Source organism: Schistocerca serialis, chromosome 6 (genome assembly GCF_023864345.2).
Source record: "Schistocerca serialis cubense isolate TAMUIC-IGC-003099 chromosome 6, iqSchSeri2.2, whole genome shotgun sequence".
Taxonomy (NCBI): domain Eukaryota; kingdom Metazoa; phylum Arthropoda; class Insecta; order Orthoptera; family Acrididae; genus Schistocerca; species Schistocerca serialis.
This window is the reverse complement of record NC_064643.1, coordinates 235,189,881-235,216,283: the sequence shown is the minus strand read 5'-3', so window position 1 is coordinate 235,216,283 and position 26,403 is coordinate 235,189,881. Positions and strand designations below refer to the sequence as shown.

At 42.4% G+C, this 26,403-nt stretch overlaps 1 protein-coding gene across 3 annotated transcripts in view; it reads right to left on the bottom strand.

Moving 5' to 3' along the window:
* The window catches only part of LOC126484417 (lachesin-like), an 871,444-nt gene that overhangs the window by 204,983 nt on the left and 640,058 nt on the right, over nucleotides 1-26,403 (bottom strand). For all 3 annotated transcript variants that reach the window (XM_050107928.1, XM_050107929.1, XM_050107930.1), the window contains exons 4-5: nucleotides 24,518-24,639; nucleotides 9,400-9,550 (exon numbers count right to left, since the gene is read on the bottom strand). In XM_050107928.1, coding sequence (XP_049963885.1) covers nucleotides 9,400-9,550; nucleotides 24,518-24,639 — 273 coding nt within the window. The remainder of the gene's footprint in view (nucleotides 1-9,399; nucleotides 9,551-24,517; nucleotides 24,640-26,403) is intronic.

Sequence of the window (26,403 nt, the reverse complement as noted above, 5' to 3'; positions counted from 1 at the left end):
TCTTTAATAGCCTCAGTGAGCCACATCCACGACATTCGGTAACCATATCTGACCCAGACTACTTTTTTTACCCACCGTCAGGTCGTCATAAAAAGTGAGTACGCTGTCTAGAAACGTTGTGCCATATTAAAACCGTGGTCCGTTAACACTGTGCTGAAGAGTGAAAGAATCATTCTGGTAAACCGCCAGTGCGATTAAATCATCGTAATAATTAATAGTGACATTTCAAAAGTCATAGATATGCTGCACCCACGTAGTGCAATGAGACTGGAAGTGTATAAATTTACAGATGTTTCACTTGCATTCGGTAGCGTATTTATTGTAAGGTGGTTATATGAGGAAAAAGGAAAGAGTACATTAAGTGCATATCATACGCGAACTGCTTACAATACCCCTGTCCACAAGGCTAGGCGTGTACCACGTGCACTTCCCAACAGGCATCGCCTTCCGTTATTGACACCGAAGAGCTAGAACACATTTGCGTAACGAGCTCTAACGACCGACATCTGGCTAAAATCGCCCTCACAAACAGGGAAGCGACACAGCGTCAGTCATACAACATTCGCCCTAAATGAGGGACATATACGAGGCGGTCGATCAGACACGAGCAGCGGCACTTGGCGGAGATGGGAAATGGCAGCACAAAATGGACGAACTGGCTACCTAAAGTCACCAAACACGGACATTTGATGTTGCAGGGTGTCCCTAACAGAATTTGCTGTTTCGATCGGCATTAATAATATCAATACAAGAAACAAACTATCGAGGAACGATGAACCAACTTCTAAAAGAATTTATCTATATGCAGCAAACTTTGGCAATACGGAACCGCAGTGGTGTGACATAAAACGACAGTTATTGTCATTTAGTCACCGAAAAAAAAGAAAATTATTGCACCGGAGAAAACTATCCACTGGTATATATTCTATATTAAATGGTCTCGATAGAGTTCTCTCGTAAATTCATTACAAAAATCCGAGAGTACGACAATATCCACCACTGCATTCGTGAAGAAAGCAACTGATTGTTAAACATGTAACGGAGAAGCAATCTGGTACACGATGTACTCCACCATTCGTCAAACAGTATAAGATGGCTTGCAAAGCCATGTTGGCACAGCATGGAGCTGTCCCTGTGTCACAGTCTCTCTCTCTCTCTCTCTCTCTTTCTCTCTCTCAATTATCACCGCACCACCCAGCCCCCGACTCACCCCCATTACCAACATTCACTCTTATATAGGTGGCCCCTTATTTCAGGAAAAATATACTAATCAGCAATCAATGGATAATAAGATTTTGAACATGGTTGCACTTCGGTCACTGTGCATACAAGAGCTTCAAAGGATTGAAAATAACAGCCACGCGGCTGCAAAATGTATTAAACTTCTACCACGGTTTTGACAGTTTCAAAACTGTTTTCTTCATAAGGTATTGTACGCAGAATCACATGTTATCTATATTTGATGTGGGAGTCGTTGACCCTGTCTGCTAATGAGTAAATCGTTATGCTAAACTCTGACTTATTTTGTGCTGGCGAATGGACATAGCTTTTCTAGCATCTTGGATGAGTACCGGGTGATTATAATTAAACTTTCAAACCATTGCAAAAATAACAACACTGGTCATAATGACGTCAAACTGCCGCGGAATATTATCGGAGAAGGGGTAAAATGTATGACAGAAGAAAAATATACAGTTACAAATTGCCGGCCGTTGTGGCCGAGCGGTTGTAGGCGCTTCAGTCCGTAATCGCGCTTCTGCTACGGTCGCAGGTTCGAATCCCGCCTCGGGCATGGATGTGTGTGCTGTCCTTAGGTTAGTTAGGTTTAAGTAGTTCTAAGTCTAGGAGACTGATGACCTCAGATGGTAAATCCCATAGTACTCAGAGCCATTTGAACCATTTCTGAGCTACAAAAAGTATCAATAGATGGCGCCGTAAGCATCATAATCTAAAAGTGGCCTACTACAGGGGTTTTCATTTACGTATTCTGACACATACAGCGCCATCTCAATTTTCACTCTATTTTTTTTTTCTTCTGCCATACGTTTTCCGCCTTCCCCTATAATATTCCGTTGCAATTTGACGTCATTCTGAGCAGTGGTGTTATTTCTAGAGCATTTTGAAAGTTTAACTTTAATTATTATCACCCTATATACAGGGTGGTCCATCAATCGTGACCGGCCAAATATTTCACGAAATAAGCGTCAAACGAAAAAACTACAAAGAACGAAACTTGTCTAGCTTGAAGGGGAAACCAGATGGCGCTATAGTTGGCCCGCTAGATGGCGCTGCCATAGGTCAAACGGATATCAACAGCGTTTTTTTTTTTAATAGGAACCCCCATTTATTATTACATATTCGTGTAGTACATAAAGAAATATGAATGTTTTAGACGGACCACATTTTTCGCTTTGAGATAGATGGCGCTGTAGTAGTCACAGAACATATGGCTCACAATTTTAGAAGAACAGTTGGTAACAGGTAGGTTTTTTTAAATTAAAATACAGAACGTAGGTACGTTTGAACATTTTATTTCAGTTGTTCCAATGTGATACATGTAGCTTTGTGAACTTATCATTTCTGAGAACGTATGCTGTTACAGCGTGATTACCTGTAAATACCACAATAATGCAATAAATGCTCAAAATTATGTCCCCCAACCTCAATGAATTTAGCAATACGTCTAACGACATTCCTCTCAACAGCAAGCAGTTCGCCTTCCGTAATGTTCTCACATGCGTTGACAATGCGCTGACGCATGTTGGCAGGTGTTGTCGGTGGATCACGATAGCAAATATCCTTCAACTTTCCCCACAGAAAGAAATCCGGGGACGTCAGATCCGGTGAGCGTGCGGGCCATGGTATGGTGCTTATACGACCAATCCACCTGTCATGAAATATGCTATTCAGTACCACTTCAACCGCACGCAATCTATGTACCGGACATCCATCAAGTTGGAAGTACATCGCCATTCTGTCACGCAGTGAAACATCTTTTAGTAACATCGATAGAATAATACATAGGAAATCAGCATACATTGCACCATTTAGATTGCCATCGATCAAATGGGGGCCAATTGTCCCTCCTCCCATAATGCCGGACCATACATTAACCAGCCAAGGTCGCTGATGTTCCACTTGTCGCAGCCATCGTGGATTTTCCGTTGCCCAATAGTGCATATTATGCCGGTTAACGTTACCGCTGTTGGTGTATGGCGCTTCGTCGCTAAATAGAACGCGTGCTGAGAATCTGTCATCGTCCCGTAATTTCTCTTGTGCTCAATGGCAGAACTGTACACGACGTTCAAAGTCGTCGCCATGCAATTCCTGGTGCAGAGAAATGTGGTAAGGATGTAATCAATGTTGATGTAGCATTCTCAACACCGACGTTTCTGAGATTCCCGATTCTCGTGCAATTTGTCTGCTACTGATGTGTGGATTAGCCGCGACAGCAGCTAAAACACCTACTTGGGCATCATCATTTGTTGCAGGTCGTGGTTGACGTTTCACATGTGGCTGAATCACTTCTTCCTTAAATAACGTAACTATCCGGCGAACGGTCCGGACACTTGGATGATGTCGTCCAGGATACCGAGCAGCATACAAAGTACATGCCCGTTGGGCATTTTGATCACAATAGTCATTCATCAACACGAAATCGATCTTTTCCGCAATTGGTAAACGGTCCATTTTAACACTGGTAATGTATCACCAAGCAAATACCATCCGCACTGGCGGAATGTTACGGGATACCACGTAGTTATACGTTTGTGACTATTACAGCGCCCTCTATCACAAAGCGAAAGAAGTGGTCCAACTAAAACATTCATATTTCTTTACGTACTACACGAATATGTATTAAAAAATGGGGGTTCCTATTTAAAAAAAACGCAGTTGATATCCGTTTGACCTGGGGCAGCGCCATCTAGTGGGCCAACCATAGCGCCATCCGGTTTCCCCCTTCAAGCTAGACGAGTTTCGTTCTTTGTAGTTTTTTCCTTTAATGCCTGTTTCGTGAGATATTTGGCCCAGTCACTATCAATGGACCACCCTGTATACCTTGGGGATTTTGCTACCACTTTTGTAAGGCACTTCACTACTGTAAGAACATGAAACATCTACAACCGTCTTTATGAACTCATTTATTTCTTAAGTTATATTTCTGTCTGTATTTTAATTGGTAGTCGTAGGACAACCGCACGTTTATTTAAGATTACTTTCTTGAATAAGTATTATTCATATGAATTCTCTACTGTTGTGCACATCACTTTCTGATGGTAGAATAGAACCATTTTCTTTTTCACTCATTTATCATATGTAATATTTATGATTATTTTGTAGGAGTTCGAAACTGTAGCCACTGCAACAGTAACAGGTTATTACTTGCAGCGAGTTAGCTGCTGAGCTTGAAAACAGACATGTACGGCTCGGTCCTATGAATTCTCCAACTCTCTCTCTCTCTCTCCCTTTTATTTATTTATTTATTTATTTATTTTTACTGAGCCGTAAAGTATCAGTGTAGATGTAGATATAGGTGTACAGTAGAATAAACGCAGCACGAAGTTCTGCCGCACCTAGTCTATTCTACGCCGCGTGGTAAATATTTCTTGTGGCGGCAAGCATTTTACAAGCATGCACCGGATCAGTTCTTTGAATTACTACACTGCCGTCGAATTGCAAAATATAGCACGGCCAGAAGAATTGCGTCACAAAAATCTAACGAGGAACACACTGGTTTCAAGGGTACAGGAGAATGACAGTGAGTGAAGGAAGAGGGGGTAAGAAGAGTTTTTGTACGTCCATCGTTGTTACTGGATGTCTGGGGGACCACTTGTCATCCACTACTGTAAGAACATGAAACATCTACAACCGTCTTTATGAACTCATTTATTGTGTGGCTACCAATTTCGGCTCTTCAGTGCACCATCTTCAGGTCTAAGCTGATGCTGAAGGCGTTAACACCATCGGTATACATGAGGCACCAGTGGCCAACATAATTGGTTGAAAATGGTTCAAATGGCTCTGAGCACTATGGAACTTAACTTCTGAGGTCATCAGTCCCCTAGAACTTAGAACTACTTAAACCTAACTAACCTAAGGACATCACACACGTCCATGCCTGAGGCAGGATTCGAACCTGCGACCACAGCGGTCGCGTGGTTCCAGACTGAAGCGCCTAGAACCGCTCGGCTTCACCGGCCAGCAAACGTAACTGGTTTACGCAGACTACCTGTACCTGTGATGTCTCTCCTTCAACTGTCAACTCAACAGTGATGGTTGGAGAGAACATCACAGTTACGGGTAGTCCGCGTAATCAAGTTATGGTGGCCACTAGTGCATCGTGTATACGGGTACTGTTAACCCCTTCATCATCAGCTAAGGCCTGAAGATGATGCACTGAAGCGTCGAAACCGGTGGCCATACAATAAATGACATTCATAAGAAGGGTTGTACGTGATTCATGTTCTTACAAGGGTAAGAAGAGGCAGCGAGAGCAGATGGCCGCCGTGTGAGGCGGGTAATTTGTGTTGAGAGGCGCGTCGCGGGCCTCGCCGCCCGCCTATCGACCGGGGCTAATTCGGAGACTTTGTAACTCGCGCAGTCTTCGGCAGCGCGGCGTAGCAAGGCGGCGTGAGCGCCGACGTTGATGGATGCTTCATTCTTCGCAGCACCGGGGAGAAAAATTACTCGCTACTAGATTAATGCGACCTCTCGCTCGTGGCGCCTGTTCCAGAAAGTACGGATTTCGCCACCTCCAGTGTGTCAACTTTTTCGTTACACACTCACCTTATTCGTATTCCAATGAAATTAACTGTATAAAACCGCACAGAGCTTCTGTTAGAACATCTACTTACTACAGAAAATCAGTACATAAGATAAACATAAGTGTGCAATAAGCGTACCGCTAAAACCCAGAAAGGAGTCCGAGTACGATCAAGGGAGTTCTTTGGTGTGGTAGCCCTCTGTCCCCCATCCATGAAGAAGGTTCCCGTTTTTACCTGAATGGCGTGCTTCTGAAGATATAAGGGCTGAGAAGTTTCACCCTCTACATTTCACAACATTCGATAACATTTCAGAACATTCGAGAGTATCCGAGAGCATTTCACAGCATTCCAGAATGTTTCGGAATGTTCCACGACGATCCGGGATGTTCTTGAATGTTCATAAATAGTCTGGAACATTCGGGAAGATTCCAGAATGTTCTTGAACATCTCGGAACGTCCCAGAACATCCAAAATCATTGTGGTACATTCCAGAACACTGTCGAATGTTCTGAAATGTCCTGGAAAATTGTGAACCATTCAAAGCCTTTTTGGTATGGTTTGGAATTCGCCACTGGTGGAGCAACCCATTGGTAGGAGCATATAGTACATTAAGCATGACCCGACGTGGACTCGAACGAAAGGAACCGAAAAACAAACGTCGAAGTGCGAGCAGTCAAAGTGGTACAGTGACTGAATATAAGTTGAAAATAAAGTGCGAAAAGTGTATGAAGTGTACTTGTTAATAAAGAGTTGACTTGATTTACATTTTAGATGATGCACAAGCGTAAAAGAGGAGAGGAGTAATCCATGCATGTTACACATATAATGTGTGTTTGTGTGTATGGTGAGGAGGGGGGGTGGCGTTTTCTACACCTCTCCATATACCTTTCTGTCAGGTGACAATCACTGTAGGGTAAGAACCACCTCCCTATGAAAGGGGAGGGACGGTGGCAGTAAAAAGGAAGCGTAGCCCGTGACACAGGAATTCCCAGACTTTATTCATCCACTATTTGAGAAAGAGAGCACTTAGCGACTTGCATTATTTCAACCCTTTACAAAAAAATTTCCCGCTGATAACCCCTACGACATAGTGAATGGAAATATGTTCATCTCTTTCTACCTTTCCGCTTTTCATGGGCTAAATCGACACCTCAGGCATGACGTTGTTGTTTATTAATTCCTTACTACTAACTGCATGCACGACACATTTTACAGACAGTGTTCACAAATACCACTGAATGTACGTGCAAAATCACATCATTTTAATATACATAGTTCAGGAGCTATGACGTCATAAACAATCAGGTCCATGAAAAAATGCCGTATCATCGATGACGTTTAAATTTATTACTTCATTGTTACTAATTTTTTCCGCAATGAATTTTGCAGACAGTGTGCACATATGCTGCTGTATGTACTTACAATATTATATCGTCCTACGACACACAGTTCAGAAGATACAAGGCCATAAACAGTGAGGGTGTGAAAAACTGCCGCATTGTGCATGACGTTTAAATTTATTTCTATGTTGCTACTCGCTCCATTAGCATCACATTTTTCAGAGAGTATCTGCATAGGCCGCTGAACGTTCCTATAAAATTATATCATTGCACAACACATACTTCAAGCCAGATACTGCGTGGTAAGGGTGTGGATGGATGCACAGCTGTAAATAAAGGTGCTGACAACGTCGGTTTTCTGCGCTAGTATACCATAAAACAAAACAATAAAAAGAAGACGCACCATGCAGGAATCATCCGAATGTTACGGAAATCTATAAAGGTGCATTTAAAGACAAACAAAGGACTACTACAATTTCAGAAAAATGGATGATGTATGCAAGAATTGGTTGCGTCGCCAGATAAGTCTTCACTGGTCATCGGGGCTCAGTTGGAACCGGGACTCGTCACTGGAAACAATTTTACCCCAGTCAATGAAATTCTAGACCTAAAACGAGTCTGCATACACTCCGGACAGCTGTGGGACACAAACCTGAATGTCGCCCGCCAAACAGCCCGATAGCTGGAAGTGACGGTGTGGGGTGACATTTGTTTTCATAGCTTGACGTCTTTGGTTTTCATCCGCGACACCCTTACAGGACAACGGTACGCCTTGTTTTGTAGTTTTGTTGCGAACGCGTTATTGACTTGCTCACTATGTGAGGCTCTTTGTCTTGAATAAATCATCCAATTTTTTTTGAAATTGTAATCATTTGTTTGTCTCTACATGTACATCAAATCTAGCGATCTCCGTCTCATTTGGTTAATTCCTTCGGGGTACGTCACTTTTTTTTGTCTTAGCGTATATTTAGGTCGCTTGTACTGGGTTAACCAGAACTACGCCGATATCGAAGGTCACAGCACGGAGCAAGACAAGGAAAAAATCTAGTAAACGTGGGCTCTAGAATCCATACCTTGAGGTATAAGAGCACTACTTCATCTTCAGTATTGTGTGACATATCATTCTGCTTGTAAGCTCTTTGCTTTCAATACGTTGGGACGACGTACTGCGGAACTAAACAAGAAAATAATGTCCAGTAAACATGATCCCTAAAATGCATACTCTACGAGCTATGAGCACTTGTTTAACTTCATGTCTTGTCTACTGGACTTTCTTTCTTGTTGTGGCCCATACTATCACCTCTCAAAATACGGAAAGCAAAGATCTTCCAGTAGAAGAAATGTGTCTCACAGTACACGAAGACGATCAAGTGCTTGTAGCACTTATGGTACGCACCTTACAGCTCATGTGTAGTAGACACTTTTTATTTCTTAACTTACTGTTTTGTTCAGACTGCCATCTCTGAAAGTTTGTCGGTGGATTTCTCGTTCACCGTCTAAATTTCTACAGTACGTTTATATCTTCAGCAGCTCATGTTTTATCATTACATCTTATTTTAAAATACATATTTTCGTTGAGAAACTATACGAGTGTTTAGCTTGCTGTGTCAATAAAATACAATCGACTTTGATAAACTGGGCCTGTCCACAGGCGTCGACGATGGAAGGGAGGAGAGGTCACTTGTTACCCGCCATTCCTCTCCCGGAATCTGTAGTACAGAGCTTCTATTTATTACAGAACACGGGTACACTTTTAAGAAGTGAGTGGGTAACCATCAGAACTGTGGTAAGAAAAAAGTTTTTTGTGTGAGACGTAAAATTTTGTTCTTATGACATGACGCAGCTCGAAACTGGCCGACTCGTTTGTATCAATTCGCCAATTTTATTGTCTAATCCCAGCCTCCCTGGATAACATTATTCGCAGTTAGGAAAATAGAAATTGCTTCATTCTATAATTAAATGTTTTTCATTTTCCTGTAACACGATTGGTGGTATAATAATGTGAAGAGTCTCGCTCAAATTCTTTTTTCCTAATAAATTATACGACTGCCTTCTCCATAGTCCCATTAACGTTGGAAAGTTTATTTTCGGGCATAACGCATCTGGTAAGCAGAATAGACTGTGAAAACTCATAGTAACTGAAGACAACAGCACCTCCCTGAAAAGATATTTTGGGTTCGAACGGAGGGATGCGGCACATAAGGTGAAGCAACGCCTACTAATCTCATTTGGATGTAGAGGTTTCCATAATGGGTACAAACTGTCTGGTGGAAAGCAGCTGTGTCGGTACTTACAGAGGACATCCAGCGTCATGTCGACGGTGACAGGGTCGCCAACCCCGTTGTTGGCCGTACACTGGTACACGCCCGCTTGGTGCCGGTCGATTTTCTCCAGCGTGATGCTGAAGCCCTCAACGGACTTTTCTCCTGTCGGCAGGGTGTTATCCTGCAACAGTGAAGTCGAGTAATACAATGAAAATTCACAGGCAATCTCGAGCTCATGATACTTTAGAGTACATGTTTTTATAGATATATATACACACTACGCTATGTAAAAAAAGACTGAAGTCCACCAACACTCTTTCAGTCAGAGGAGGTTGTACGCCTATATGAAACTTGGTGACTGCCTACAACAGTGCGCCGCAGTGGGGTTCGAATCTCAAACTTTCCACTTCACTTGACGACTCTTGCGAGAAGAACACGGCAAGTGTCATCATAACCTGATATCGCAGAAACTTTGCTCAGTGGAAGAGGGATCAAAGTAAGACAACACTTGTCCGGATTATCCGGAGACACTCGACCGTCTCTGAGAAAGGGCAGTCGGACCTTTCAAGGTACTGTAGGTGCCCTTTAGCGCAGAGCAAAATCAAGCGAATCAGTGGCACGGCGACTAGCGACCTCACACTTTTTATTTTTCTATGTTTTTCTTTTATGTACCCATGTCCATAGAAGATTACTACACGAATGTGTTAAACAATATATGAATACATCGAAACTTCATGAAGAATAAACATAAGACTAAAATATAAAAATTAATATTCGAATTGATATAAGAATGAAATATTAGAAAAAGAAAATGTAAAAAGATTGTAACCATTGAAATCACTGTCCGCATAAATATTATATAATAAATGTCTGAAACATACTCTGAAACAAAATTCTATTTTTACAATAAATATAGTGCCCTTGTATCCCCTAACTTGATAACAAACATAAATGTGTTAACCTTCTGCTGACATCGGTAGATAAATGAAAAAAATAAAATTTAAAAAAACAATAATCTGATTTTGAATACGGGCGCTAGCTAAAGTATCACCGCTTCGGATGAAATAGCGCTAAATGCCATTGAAAGCACATCTAAAACTTTGAGCGTCGTTTCCACAGAAGCGATAGAGTATCTACGGATAAGCCAAGATAGGTAATCGGTTATATTTTGACCCCCCCCCCCCCCCCCCCCCTTCGACTGGGCGAAGTTTCTGGGAGATCTGGTTACGGCGCTTGCGGTGTTCTCCTCGTTAGCTACCTAGCCAAACTTCGCCTCCTATATGACAGCCTCATTCTCTCAGTATATCTCTCCCAGTTTAGAGCTTCCTGAAAGTGCGGAGGCGCAGTTCATGACGTTATAAAAAAGAATTGTGGTTGATGGTAGAAAGTAAGTGAGATATATTTTTGGACTTCAATAGACTGCTGAATGTCCAGATTACAACAACAAGACCAGTTAACGCGCAAATGAAGTGCTTTTTTCCAAAACAGAAATGGGAGCTTAATGTAAAAATTTCATTGATTTTAAGGAATAAGTAATTTTTTATGTGACATAATTACGCTCGGAAGACGAAAGAATGCTCATGCAATAGTAGCAAACGAGGCACCCTCAGTCGCAGTTCGAGGAACACCTTCCGGTCATATATACTTCCAACTAGGAAAACAGTTTTCTTTCACATTTTTTACGACTGATATAGTTTAACGTTTCTCTTTCCCCTCGATATATTTCAGATTTTAAGATGTAAATACGGTACTTAATTGATACTTAACAGACCGTCATTAATTACTTCCTATTGCAGCTGTTATAGCGTAACCTTTGTGCTCCAAGACAATGTTTGCCTGCAATGACGTCGCCGTCGACAAGACGTTCTTCCTTATATTTCTTTTATTTCTTTCTTCCACACATTTGTGGCATTCTGTTAAAATATCTGTGTCCATTACAGTATCCTCCAAGCATAGAGTAATAAATAACCAGCCAAGTGGCTTCAGCACAATTGGGAGTGGACCCGCACAGAGCCTGTTGAAGACCTTTAATACTTGTAGTATTGCAGCAACAATATTGAATTGTATATTAATAAACTAATTACGAACAGAGAAGTAGCTCCTCCAGTATTACAGTTGTTTTCGTTATGATTATTGACTGTAAGCTGTGTACAGTAACTGGTTTTGATGGTACAATCGCCTTCACACCAGTTTAATAACAATAGAGTCGTAGTAGCGTCGGCAACTTTGAGAAGTAATGCGTTGTAGTAAGTAACATCCAGTTACACTGCTGGCCATTAAAATTGCTACACCAAGAAGAAATGCAGATGATAAACGGGTATTCATTGTACAAATATATTATACTAGAACTGACATGTGATTACATTTTCACGCAATTTAGGTGCATAGATCCTGAGAAATCAGTACCCAGAACAACCACCTCTGGCCGTAATAACGGCCTTGATACGCCTGGGCATTGAGTCAAACAGAGTTTGGATGGTGTGTACAGGTACAGCTGCCCATGCAGCTTCAACACGATCCCGCAGTTCGTCAAGAGTAGTGACTGGCGTATTGTGACGAACCTGTTGCTCGGCCACCAATGACCAGACGTTACAATAGGTGAGAGATTTGGAGAATGTGATGGCCAGGGCAGCAGTCGAACATTTTCTGTATCCAGAAAGACCCATACAGGACCTGCAACATGCGGTCGTGCCTTATCCTGCTGAAATGTAGGGTTTCTCAGGGATCGACTGAAGGGTAGAGCCACGGGAGATAACACATCTGAAATGTAACATCCACAGTTCAAAGTGCCGTCAATGCGAACAAGAGGTGACAGAGACGTGTAACCAATGACACCCCATACCACCACGCCGGGTGATACGCCAGTATGGCGATGACGAATAGACGCTTCCAATGTGCGTTCACCGCGATGTCGCCAAACACGGATGCGACCATCATGATGCTGTAAACAGAACAGGATTCATCCGAAAAATGACGTTTTGAAATTCGTGCACCCAGGTTCGTCGTTGAGTACACCATCGCAGGTGCTCCTGTCTGTGATGCAGCGTCAAGGGTAACCGCAGCCATGGTCTCCGAACTGATAGTCCATGCTGCTGCAAAAGTCGTCGAACTGTTCGTGCAGATGGTTGTTGCCTTGCATACGTCCCCATCTGTTGACTCAGGGATCGAGACGTGGCTGCATGATCCCTTACAGCCATGCGGATAAGATGCCTGTCATCTCGAATACTAGTGATACGAGTCAGTTGGGATCCAGCACGGCGTTCTGTATTACCCTCCTAAACGCACCAATTCCATATTCTGCTAGCAGTCATTGGATCTCGACCAACGCGAGCAGCAATGTCGCGATACGATAAACCGGAATCGCGATAGGCTACAATCCGACCTTTCTCAAAGTCGGAAACGTGATGGAACGCATTTCTCCACCTTACACGAGGCATCGCTACAACGTTTCACCAGGCAACGGCGGTCAACTGCTGTTTGTGTATAAGAAATCGGTTGGAAACTTTCCTCATGTCAGCACGTTGTAGGTGTCGCCACCGGCGTCAACTTTGTGTGAATGATCTGAAAAGCTAATCATTTGCACATCACAGCATCTTCTTCCTGTCGGTTACATTTCGCGTCTGTAGCACGTCATCTTCGTGGTGTAGCAATTTTATTGTACAGTAGTGTATGTAGTTCAAAGAAGCTACACTTCAAACGCTAAGGGCCGTTGGTAAATGTTTCTTCTCCCGCAACCAGTCTGGATGTAGTTCACCAGGCATTGTGTTTACCAAGGGAGAGAACACGTCAAATGTATTTCCTATTTAACTCTCAATACAACGCTATCTGGTGTACATGATGACAACAATTCACATAGTGCGGTGTCACATGCATGTCATTTGTAACACAACACTTGACAATAGGTACGCAACAAATGCATCATACCTAGGTATTTAGTTATATTTATGAAGACTGTCAGCCCCATTACATCATGTTCAGCACTATTAATAACAGTGACGTAGGATGGACATTATGCTACTTGACACCACAGTTTTAATATTACTGTGTAAGCTTTTATATATAAATGACTTTGAGTATATTAGACCGTATTACAAGAATTTTTGTGAGCATGTACACCAGATGGTGTTGTATTGATAGTTAAACGCTAAACGTGTATCATGTGTCCTCTCACTTGGTTTACAGGCAGCTCTATCCGACTGAAGTATTTAGTGACTTATTTTAATTTCTCATCTTATTTCTTGCAGAGAGAGCAGGTTGACGACTCAGCAGCAGAGGAATACTATGAAAATTTCTCAGTCGGTAGAAACATAGACGTCATCGAAACGAACTAATTAGATGCTTCAATACAAAAATTGAAGAACACAAAAAGCAAGAGGGACGGACGTAATAAATGCCGGACTGTTTAAATTTGGAGATGTTTCAATGAATGAACGTATGCTACGTCTCATTAACCTAAGTTGGACTGCGGTAAAGGTATTTGAGGAGTTGAAAGTATAAAATTGCTCTATTCAAGAAAGGCAACAGAACTATCCAAATAACTACACAGGTATAAGCTTCGTTAACGCAGGAAATAAAATCTACGGAACTATTTTAAATAATAAGTTTCCCTCTCGGTTTGATACCACTTTATTAGCAGAAAAATAGGTTTCAGGAAGAGACCAACTTGCGCTCACTGTATTTTAGTCCAAACCAACTGGTGGAGAAAAGGAAAGAATTTAACTCAGAGACGTACAGAGCGCTTGTAGAATATGATAAAACTCTATCCAAAGTCAGAAACCACCTAGTGTGCAGAATATGAAAAAATGAGGCTTCGCAACGCATCTAACCAACTTTATAGAATCTCATTACATAGAGACAAAAATTATATCATATGTCCAAATGTTGAAACAATTAACAACAAGGGGAGCTAGAAAAGGATGTGAACTATGTCCATCTTTATTCAGCATCTACATAGATGACCTAGTTATAAACAGGTAGCACTTACGGGATAAAAATCAACAGGAGAGATATGTTTTAACGGGACTGAATATCTAACACCCAAATATTCCAAAAATAAAGGAGAAATACACCTACTCAAAAGGGCAGAAAAAACTTCGTTTAACACCTTCCTGAAAGACAATCTCCACTCCAAAACTTTTATCCATTCTGGATTTGGATCACTGCGACTGTCTTGTTACAGGTTTCAGGAGTTACTGCAACCACTACGTGTTAAGTGCTATTAACGGCGATTGGTTGCAGTAACTTCTGAAACCTTTAATCTCCACTCCTTCCAAATTCATATTATATTTGTAGACCAGGTGTGGCCTGAATTCAAACAAATAGTATTTGGCTTGAATTCAAACAAATAGTATAAACAGCGACCAAATAACTTAAAAAACGATGGAGCTGGTCACCCTTGGTGCATAAAACTAAAAAGAACACTGTTGCTGAAACAACGAAAACAGCGTGCCAAACTTAAAAGAACGCAAAATCCACAAGACAGGCGATCTTTTGGAGAATATCGTAATTTAGAGCAGACTTCAGTGCTTATAATAGTTTTCACAACGAAACCCGGCAGAAAATCCAGCTAGCGGGAAAACACAATCAATGCCTTCTCTGCGCGATAGCAGCGAAAACACTGCCGATGAGAGTGCTACTAAAGCAGTTGCTAAACACAGCCTTCCGAAATTCCGTTACCAAAGAAGTAGAATTAAATATTTCAGAATACGAATCAAGAACAACTGTCAACTTGAGTAACTTACAAACAGATATCCTTGGAGTAGTGAAGCAACTGAAATCACTTAATAAAAGCAAGTCTTCTGGTCTAGCTTATATAACAATTAGGTTCCTCTCAGAGTATGCTGGTGCTGTATCTTCTTACTTAACAATTTATTCGTCGACAGATTCGTACCGAAACGCTGGAAATTTGTACGGGTCACACTAGTATTCAAGAAAGGCAAAAGGAGTAATCCACTAAAATACAGGCCCATTTCAATAACGTCGATATGCAGCAGGAAATTCGAACATGTACTGTGTTCGAACATTATGAATCATTTGACACACAATGAATAAGGATTTAGAAAACATCGTACATGTGAAACCCAACTGACTCTTTACACACACTACGTGTTAAGCGCTATTGAGGACAGATTTCACATTGGTACCGTATTTCTAGATTCCCAGAAGACTATTAACAGTGTATCTCAAAGAGGCTTGAATTCAAATTGTGTTCTTATGGAATATCGTCTCAGATATGCGACTGGGTTCGAGATTTCCTGTCAAAGAGGTCGCAGCTCGTAGTAATTGACGGAAAGTCATCGAGTAACGCAGAAGTGATTTCTGGCGTTCCCCATGATAGTCTTACAGGCTCTCTGCAGTTCCCTATCTGTTCAAACGATTTAGGAGGCAGTCTGAGCTGCCATCTTAGGTAGCTTGCAGATGACGCTGTCGTTTACTGTCTGGTAACTTCATCAGAAGATCACAACAAACTGTAGAACAATTTAGAAAATATATCTTTATGGTGCGAAAGTTGGTAAATGACCCTAAATTATGAAACGTGTGATGTCATTCACATGAATAGTAAAAGGAATCCGTTAAAATTCGGTTACACGATAAATCAATCAAATTTAAATGCCGTAAATTCAACTAAATACCTAGGAACTACAATTCCAAACAACTTAAACTGGAGATAACACACAGAAAATGTTGTGGGGAAGGTGAAACAAAGACTGCAATTTATTGGCAGAACACTTAAAAGATGCAACAGATATACTACAGGGACTGCCTACGCTACGCTTGTCCGTCTTCTTTTGGAGTACTGCTGCGCGATGTGGGATCCTTGCCAGGTAGGATTAACAGAGTACATCGAGACAGTTAAAAGAAGAGCAACAAGTTTTTTACTATCGAGAAATAGGCGAAAGAGTGTGACGGACATGATACAGAATTTGGGATCGGACATCATTAAAACATAGGCGTTTCTCGTTGCGGCGGATCTTCTCACGAGATTTCAATCACCAACTGTCCTCCCCGAATGCGAAAATATTTTTTTGAAGCCGACGTACATAAGGACAAAGCATCATAATAATAAAATAAGGGAAATTAGAGCTCGCACAGGAAGATATAGGTATTCCTTTTTCCACGCGCTGTTCGAGAGTGGAATAATAGAGAATTATTGTGAAGGTGATTCGACGAACCCTCTGCCAGGCACTTAAGTATGATTTGCAGAGTATCCACGTAGATGTAGATGTAAAGGAGATCTGTACGGCCAACAAAGCAATTAACCACTCTGCATTGTATCTGAGTGGATTGAGGAGCACTCCACAGGTACAAGGGTGCTTGGGTACTACCTCCTCATAGGTCACCTGACTCTAGGTCACATGACCTCAATGCAACTGCGAGCACCTGGGGTGCCATACGGCTGGACGCGTGCTCCTTGCACTCAGCTCAGATTAATCTCCATGAATTATTGGCAGTGGTTGCGTGGTCATCTATCTGGGTGGCTCCCTAATGCTTCTGTCTGACGGTATGAAGCGTTGCAATCATAGTCGTCGTCGTCGTCGTTCAGTAGAGAATGCTACAAGTTGTTCTGTAGGTGTGCTTGTGAGTCTACCTTCCACCGGTGACCTTATAAGAAATATACCCGACGTTTGTGATAGAAAAACTCGTATATCGCAATGAAATAAATTATAAGTGAATGGAACTGCGTTATTGTGTTACTCTCAGCCGAGAATCTTGGGTGCGAGATGGAGTAGGAAACGCGTATCGTTTCTCTCACATTTTCTTTCCTAAACAAAGTGTTGTTGTTGTTGTGGTCTTCAGTCCTGAGACTGGTCTGATGCAGCTCTCCATGCTACCCTATCCTGGGCATGCTTCTTCATCTCCCAGTACTTACTGCAACCTAGGTCCTTCTGAATCTGCTTAGTGTATTCATCTCTTGGTCTCCCTCTAAGATTTTTACCCTCCACGCTGCCCTCCAATGCTAAATTTGTGATCCTTTGATGCCTCAGAACGTGTCCGACCAACGATCCCTTCTTCTTGTCACGTTATGCCACAAATTCCTCTTCTCCCCAATTCTGGTCAATACCTCCTCATTAGTTATGTGATCTACCCATCTAATCTTCAGCATTCTTCTGTAGCACCACATTTCGAAGGCTTCTATTCTCTTCTTGTCTAAACTATTTATCGTCCGCTTATCACTTCCATATATGGCTACACTCCATACGAATACTTTCAGATACAACTTCCTGGCACTTAAATCAATACCGGGCGTTAACAAATTACTCTTCTTCAGAAACGCTTTCCTTGCCATTGCCAGTCTACATTTTATATCTTCTCTACTTCGACCATCATCAGTTATTTTGCTCCCCAAATAGCAAAACTCCTTTACTACTTTAAGTGTCTCATTTCCTAAACTAATTCCCTCAGCATCACCCGACTTAATTCGACTAAATTCCCTTATCCTCGTTTTGCTTTTCTTGATGTTCATCTTATATTCTCCTTTCAAGACACTATCCATTCCGTTTAGCTGCACTTCCAAGAGCTTTGTTGTCTCTGACAGAATTACAATGTCATCGGCGAACATCAAAGTTTTTATTTCTTCTCCATGGATTTTAATACCAACTCCGAATTTTTCTTTTGTTTCCTTTACTGCTTGCTCAATATATAGATTAAATAACATCGGGGAGAGGCTACAACCCTGTCTCACTCCCTTCCCAACCACTGCTTCCCTTTCATGTCCCTCGACTCTTATAACTGCCATCTGGTTTCTTTACAAATTGTAAATAGCCTTTCGCTCCCTGTATTTTACCCCTGTCACCTTTAGAATTTGAAAGAGAGTATTCCAGTCAAAATTGTCAAAAGCACTGTCTAATTCTACAAATGCCAGAAACGTAGGTTTGTCTTTCCTGAATCTCACGTGTTCCTCACGTGTTCCAATCTTTCTTAGGAATCGAAACTGATCTTCCCCAGTGGTAAGCTGCAGCGGGAAAAAACATATGATAAAAACCAGCATAGGACAATAAGATAGAAAGACCTAGAAGGAAGTTGGCGGACTGAAAACCGTTTAAGACAGGGATCCAGTAACTGGCACCTAGTGCTAAATGTATACATCGAGAAAGCAATGGAAATAAAAGAAACAGTCAAAAGCAGGATTAAAATTCGGGGTGAAAAAATATGATTAGATTCCTTGATGACGTTGCTGTCCTCAGTGAAGGCAAAGAACCATTACACGATATGGTGAATGTAACGAAAAATTTAATGAGTACAGAATATGTACTGAAACTAACTCGAAGAAACACTAAACTAAAGAGGAATAGCAGAAATGAAACTAATGGTTCGCATAACACCAAAGTTGGAGTCCACGAATTGGAAAGTGAAGGATTTCGGTTACCTCGGAAGCAAAATACAAGACGGATGAAGTAAGAAGAATGAGAAGCAGAGGCGAACAGGACTTCCCTGGTCCAAATCTGTCTCCTGGTACAAAAGATACTGCTTCATTTGAAAAAGAAATCTCTGACAACGTACGTCTGGGTCACAGCGTTGTATAGTAATTAATTACGGGCTATGGAGAAAACAGAATTGGGACTTCGTGCTATAGAAGGATGCTAAAAATTAGACGGGCTGAGAAGATATTAAATGAGAAATCTCTGAAGAATCGTCGAGGAGAGAAACATATGTAAAATATTGAGAGCAAGAACGATATGTGTTATGACATTAGGGAATAATGTCCTTGCTACTATAGGGAGCTGTGCAGGGTAAAAGCGGAAGACAGAGATCTGAATATGTCCAACAAATAATTGGAAACATTGTGTGACAGGTGTCTTCAGATGGAGAGGTTTGTTTTCATCTTGTTGCACTATCACATAAATTAACTAAAATGTGAAAGGTATTAAAATGTGTTTCTTAGATTCTTATATGTCAGCCAAATAATTTTATTAACTAGGTACAAAATATCTTATTGCCAGATGTGGTCTCTTTTCTCTTCGTAGTTTCATTAGAATACATGGATGATAAAAGCGTACGTAAATGTTTTGTAAATAATCACTGCCAGTTCCAAAGCCTGTAGAGCAAAATTGCAGATTGTGTAACGATAATCGACCTGAAAACAACTTTTTTCTGTGGCAAATTTAAACTTAATTTATACTACTCACCGAAACTTTTCGTTGCGTTAGAATATATTGAGGTGTATCACTGCTGAAAAACTAAATTTAAGAAATACACCATACGATGGATCTGAGGGTGTCGTAACCAATACATTTCAGTTTCAGTGACTGAAGACTGGTGATTGTGTTACTTTATCGTATTTCCCCGAGTTAGCTGAATGAGTTTCATGACGTGGATGGAGGTAAAAGGGGTTGAAATTAAGGAAGAGACTTGGGCGTGAAACTGTGTCAGTGGAGAACGCTCGGAAATGCTGAACTCGAATGTAGTGAATGTGTCGTGACCTCCATTCACTTCATGTCAGTGAAATGGATATATATTTCAGTGTCAGGGCAGAAACGGGTCCATCGTACTTCTACCTCTGGTGCACCTATTCCGATATGAACAGCGTTCTGCATTTGTTCAAAAGTAATAAAACTAGTGGCAACAAGGCTAAGGCAGTCTAGGAGCCGCACTCAGATTCCTGAATGTTAAGGCGATTGCTCAAAGTAAGCAGGAAATCTTGTGTCGAGTCCTGGTCTGGCGTCGATATTCTTTTATTTGCCTGGAAGTCTTCCTCATTCGATGTTGTTTGGGATGTGTTGTGGTGCCATCTGTTATGATAGTCTTTCATTTTAGGTGTCAATGTATTAAGTGCGAACAATTCGTATAACTCAAAGATAAGGCTTTGAATAAGCAGTGAAGAAGTCTGTCTTCAGGTTGTTCTTCGAGCATGGAAATTTGTCAGCCAATCAGGTTGCTTGGAGCAGCGTTATTTGGTTGGCAGCGTGGATTTCTGGGCAGTCTATTATCTACTGCTGCTCCTCTTTCGGTCTCCATTGCCCGCTGTTTACTTCGTATTGCCTTCTGACGATTTGTTAAGTTCAGAATTACGTCTTGTGAATTATTAAACGAGTAGATGAGCATTCTCTGGATGCAGCTTCTAGGATTACTGGTGAGATGGTTTCTTGCTTGTGTGCCATTGCACACGATTTCCAGGTGCATCTGCCGAGCATGCTGGTGCAACTGCATATCCATGAGAGCAAGATTAGGTGTTTGAATCGCGTATTGGTTGAACAGATGGCGTTACTTTCCCACTGTCTAAATAGTCCTACGAGGTGTGAAGCATATGCTGTTTTTTTCTGTTTTTTGTGAATGTGGTCCTTTAAAGGACGTATGCATCTGCTGTAGATGAATTTTCGTGTCGCTTTTCTGGATAATAACTGAAATTAATTTAAAATATCTCGCGAACTACTTTCGATCCTGGAGCTATCTTTCAATCCCATTAATTTTTAAGCTCCTTGGCTCATGTGCTCACTTTTTTATGCGAGTATCAGGTGCAAGCAGAACATAAATAAACTGTCTTCCATACATAAAGAAGATTTTTTTCCTTTTATTTGAAATTTTCAGCCAAACAAAGTAAGCGCAACTAACAGAGAACACCAAGACACCTGCTGCATCAATGAATGCATTGAGATTTTGCTTTTCAGTGAATCATTTTCTTGTCATTAGGCGCTAGGACATATAAAGTGCAACTGATCGTCTTGGGGTTGAAGGTCTTTTTTCCGTGTTTTGTGTTACAATACGTATGTTTTTGGATAGAGACCACAATTTTGTTTTTTAACCCAAACATGTTTCACTGCAGTTGCAGCAGCTTCAGCGAGCTTTTATTTTTCATCTGTTAAGCATAAAGAATGTTCTTTACAGTTTGTATACATGTAACTTTTGTTTTTTAAATCGTAAATACAGATATTTGAAAAAAAACACATAACTTTTTACCATATGGTGTGGTTTTTCTGATGTGTTGTGTTTCTACAGTGACTGTTTTGTTCTACAGTTTATCATCTGCAACCACTTACAACTTAAAGTAGATAAATTATTTAAGCCAAAAATTACGATTTGAAAAATGTTATTTCTATGCCTGAACTTTAATTAAATAAAGTTTCACTTACATTTTCTTTTTCCTCATCTTCATCACTGTCAAACACTATATACTGAGTTGCCACTGTCACTGTCAATGTCACTGGTTCAGTGTTTACCGGCTGTAAAAACAAACATGGCGGGCAGTGGAACAGTTGAAGGTGTAAAAACAAGATGGCTGACAGTCGAACAGTTTAAGGTGTTCCTGGCGGTTACGAATCTTTCAGAAGTCTCTGTGATTTTGTGTGTGTGTGTGTGTGTGTATGTGTGTATGTGGTGCGTGTGTGTGTAAAAAGGGAGGGAGGGAGAGAGAGAGAGAGAGAGAGAGCGAGAGAGACTGTATGTTTAGGATTTTTTTGTGCGTGTGTGTGTGTGTGTGTGTGTGTGTGTGTGTGTGTGTGTGTGGGAGGTGGGGAGTTGGAGGGGTGGGGTGGTGGTGGGAGATGAGAGCTCTATATGTTGGTCTTGTCTAATAATTCTTTGAGGGCAGAGAACAGAGTTCCATTGCAGAGGGCTGTGTATTCATTTATATGGTACGCTTGTTTCCTACGAGGAGAGCTACATCTATATTGCGAAGCATGTTTGAAATTTGGCTCAAAGGTGCGTACAACCTTCCTCTCTGACGGTGCAAAACCTGTCGCCCTGCAACGACACTCTAGGAGTCTAGGGCTCGACAGCGCTTCAAACAGCAATGCGCGGAAGTATGGGAAACAAGGCCACAGCTCAGAAGCTCGTGTGCCGCGTAATGTGATTTAATGATATCACATTGCCACCAAACTTCACCAAAGTTCTGCCCAACGGTACCGCGGACGTGTCACAGGATGAGTAGGTCGTCTCTGTGACCTCCACCTACACCCCAATCCTTCTTTTCACGCCATACGATGGGGGCTACAACCGCGACGCCCAGTGTTGAAAGCACACGGTTTTCTTATGATACCCCTACAATGTCCCTAGAGAAGGGTGGAGACTTCCGAGGATGTCAGCAGTGTCAAAGGTTGTGAAGAACATCTCCCTCTTACTCACTGCACTTCGGACTGTCGTTTTCCACCACAAAATGTGTGGGAATCAACGTCTCAAAGAAGTGGGTAGTTTCATTGACGCCCTTTATGCCAACCAGTGAGGTCTTCCCGTGTCGATTCTGAGCAGCGGTGTGTCTGGGAGGTTTTCCTTGCCAACACATAAGGAAATCGGGTGATATCGACGCTGGGCGTTGCGGTTCTAATATCCAACGCAGAAACGTCAAAAAGAAGGAGTGGTATGTGGATAAGAGGGTCTGCGACGACCTTTCCATAGCGTGATAGGCCCACGGAGGCGTTCGGCAGAATTGTGTTGAAATGTGATGCCAATATCATTATCCAACCTTACAGGTCACGTTAACTTCTGAGTTATGGTCTTTATCTCGCATGTGTCGATACCTCGTTGTTAGAAGCTCGTCGTGCCCGATGGTGACGTCGCAGGGCGCCACGATATTATACCATTAGAGAGGAAAGAAGTACTCGTCTTTCAGCCAAAATTCAAACTACTCGTCGCAATGGCAAACAATTAAGAGGTTTAAAAATTGTTCAAATGTGTGTGAAATCTTATGGGACTTAACTGCTAAGGTCATCAGTCCCTAAGCTTACACACTACTTAACCTAAATTATCCTAAGGACAAACACACAGACCCATGCCCGACGGAGGACTCGAACCTCCGTCGGGACCAGCCGCACAGTCCATGACTGCAGCGCCTTAGACCGCTCCGCTAATTCCGCGCGGCTAGAGGTTTAGAAAATGTGATTTTTTAATTCCTTTGCGCACTGTCCACTGATAGGCTGCATTAGGACGATTGAAGTTCTTGATTGCTACTTATCTTCCTTTAATTTATGTTAAACGCCCTTTTATCCGTTTTGTTGCGCTCTGAAGAATTGCTTACTGCCTCATATTTCTTTAACTCTAGCTGTACCGCTTCGCTGTTCATTCATGGATCAAATTTCACCCAAAAGGGACCAATTTGAGGCCTTATTACTGGAGTAAAGCAGGGTAACAATTATTGAACTATATGAAAAAAAGTAAATTAGTTACAAACTACGGCGTGCACACACTTCATTCAACATGTAAACGTCACTACAGGTATTCGGATTTAGGTTAGGCGTGTTCGATATGCCTGACATGATTGGCGATGATGTGGCGCCGACGAATAGCGAAATTCTGCATGACCCGCTGAAGTGAGGGCTCTTTTCAGCTCAGCAATGGTTTTGGGGTTAATGCTGTACACCTTAACACATCCCCTCAAAAAGGAGTGTCATGTGTTCAGATCCGCAGAATATGGTGGCGAATCGAGGCCCATGCCAGTGGCCCCTGGGTATCCTAGAGACAGAATGCGGTCCCCAAAGTGCTCCCCCCAGACATCAAACACTCTCCTGCTTCGATGGGGTCGAGCTCCGTCTTGCATGAACCACATCTTGTCGAAATCAGAGTCACTTTGGATAAAGTGGATGAAATCATTTTCTAAATCTTTCAATCACCGTTCGGTAGTCACCATGCCATCATGGAATATTGCACCGATTATTCCATGACTGGACACTGCACACCACGCAGCGACCCGTTGAGGTTAAAGACACTTCTCGCTCGCGAAACTCAGTTTCTCAAGCGGATGAAATCATTTTCCAAATCTTTCAATCACAGTTCGGTAGTCACCGTGCCATCAAGGAATATCGCACCGATTATTCCATGACTGGACACTGCACACCACGCAGCCACCTGTTGAGGTGTAAGAGACTTCTCGATCGCGAAACTCGGATTCTCAGTCCCCCAAATGCGCCAATTTTGCTTATTGACCAGATGAAAGTGGACTTCGTCGCTAAACCAAACCACGCATTCGCACACTAATTCCGATGATGCCCCGTGCTAACCGTGCAGTTTCAACGTCCTAACGCAAATCATTCTGAAATTATGACGATGTTATTTCGTATAGTTCAATAACCGTCACCCTGTAACTTGCTGTGTACTCAGTGTGAACTACAACAGGTAGTAGCGGCTTTTAGGCTGTGGGAGTAGAAGTACTCTGAAGGCGAACCAGAAGAGGGCGTCCCAGTGATGGAGCTGCGCCCCGCTACGGCAGCTGGGCACTCACCTTCCTGGTCCAGATGATGCTGGGCACGGGGTTGCCGGAAGCCTTGCACTCCAGCGTCACCGTGCCACCCTTCCGCGCCTTCAGCTCTCCGTCCGCTGGTGACATGCGGATGCTCGGCGGAACTGCGACACACAGACCAAAAACACATATAACAATTCGTCTGTAAGTAATAAGAAACAATTCTTACTTTGCGCACTGTTGTAAGAGACGATGTGAAACAATTTGAAAATGATAGTATGAATAGACAATATCGACATGCGATCTGAAGTTTTCGCGGCGTATTTCCAATTTGAACAGTTCTCGGGTATCCGACCGGGTAGCGTCGTAATTTCTCCACAATATTTCGGCAGACGTACACACTGCCACCTTCAGGTGCAGACGGCGCGGCGGCTACTGGAGGTGGTGGGGGAAGCGGCGCCTGTGTCTGAACTGGGGTCTGCAGTCTCCCTGCTGCCGCCGTCGGGGGCGGTTCTCGATCTCTGGGACCGCATCTTTCTCTCCAGGCTGAGTGCAGGTTTCCAAGCCTGACTAAGTTGATGGCCGCTGTCTTTATTAATTACATCGTCCTGTAGTCGAATTTCGATGGCCTCTTTAGTAATTAGTATTAATTAGATGGTCCTGTAGTCGGATTTCGATGGCCTCTTTACTAAAGAGGCCATCGAAATCCGACTACAGGACCATCTAATTAATACTAATTACTAAAGAGGCCATCGAAATTCGACTACAGGACGATGTAATTAATAAAGACAGCGGCCATCAACTTAGTCAGGCTTGGAAACCTGCACTCAGCCTGGAGAGAAAGTGCGGTCCCAGAGATCGAGGACCGCCCCCGACGGCGGCAGCAGGGAGACTGCAGACCCCAGTTCAGAACCAGGCGCCGCTTCCCCCACCACCTCCAGTAGCCGCCGCGTCGGCCGCACCGAAGACACCAGGAAAGGAACGGTGGAGTGGGGTAACGGCTAGTGCGTATAGGGCGCCGAGAGGAACAGCACAGCATTCGTCAGGAACCACCTGACGATGGCAGCGTGTACGTCTGCCGAAATACTGTGGAGAAACTACGACGCTACCCCGTCGGATACCCGAGGTTCAAATTAGACAAAATCGACCTTATTGAAACAGTAAACAGGTAAAAGCCATCAGTTCACTCAGTCAGCATAATCATAGACAATGACTAGCAGAAGGTCGAAGTACTAAATTCCTTAGTAGTATGCTTCCGTGTGTTAGGCTCTGTTGTTTCCATTTTATGCACAATTAGCTGCAGAGCCCGGCGTTGTCTAGGGCGTTTAATACCTGCCACACAAAGTAATGGTCACTGCGACCTGTTGACGCTCAAACGGAATGCAAGCTGCCAGGGAAACGGCAGTCACCTTAAATCGAAGGGCATATTTCAATCACTGGGCGACAACGAAACGCGACGAATGAATACGTCTTCATTTGTATGAAAAGATTGTTAGTTGGGCCACCTATTGTTACATTTTGCTGTAAGCATCTCGCTGTGGTTTTTGAGAATTCGGCTTCTGTTGTTTCACTTCAGTTTTCGCTGTTTCAAGTAGAGCTGTGTTTGAGCACGACTCGGACTGTTCGAAGAGTTTTCGTCACAGTTCGAGAAATCTCGATCTTTTGATCGGTACGCGACATAATTACTTTTGTTGTATTATGTCCACGATCTACCATAGCGTCTGTGTGGCACAGTCTATTTTAACAGTAAAAATAACTGTGAAAAACTAACTAAAATATCTTCTAGGGTGTATGTAACGACAGCAACCAATCAATTAATAACAGTTTGCAACCATGTTTCTGTCAAATTCCTGAGCTTTCGCTCGTCTGACAGTTGATGGTACTGCATCCTAGACTGGTTCTTCCAGTGTAATTTATTCTCCCGATAG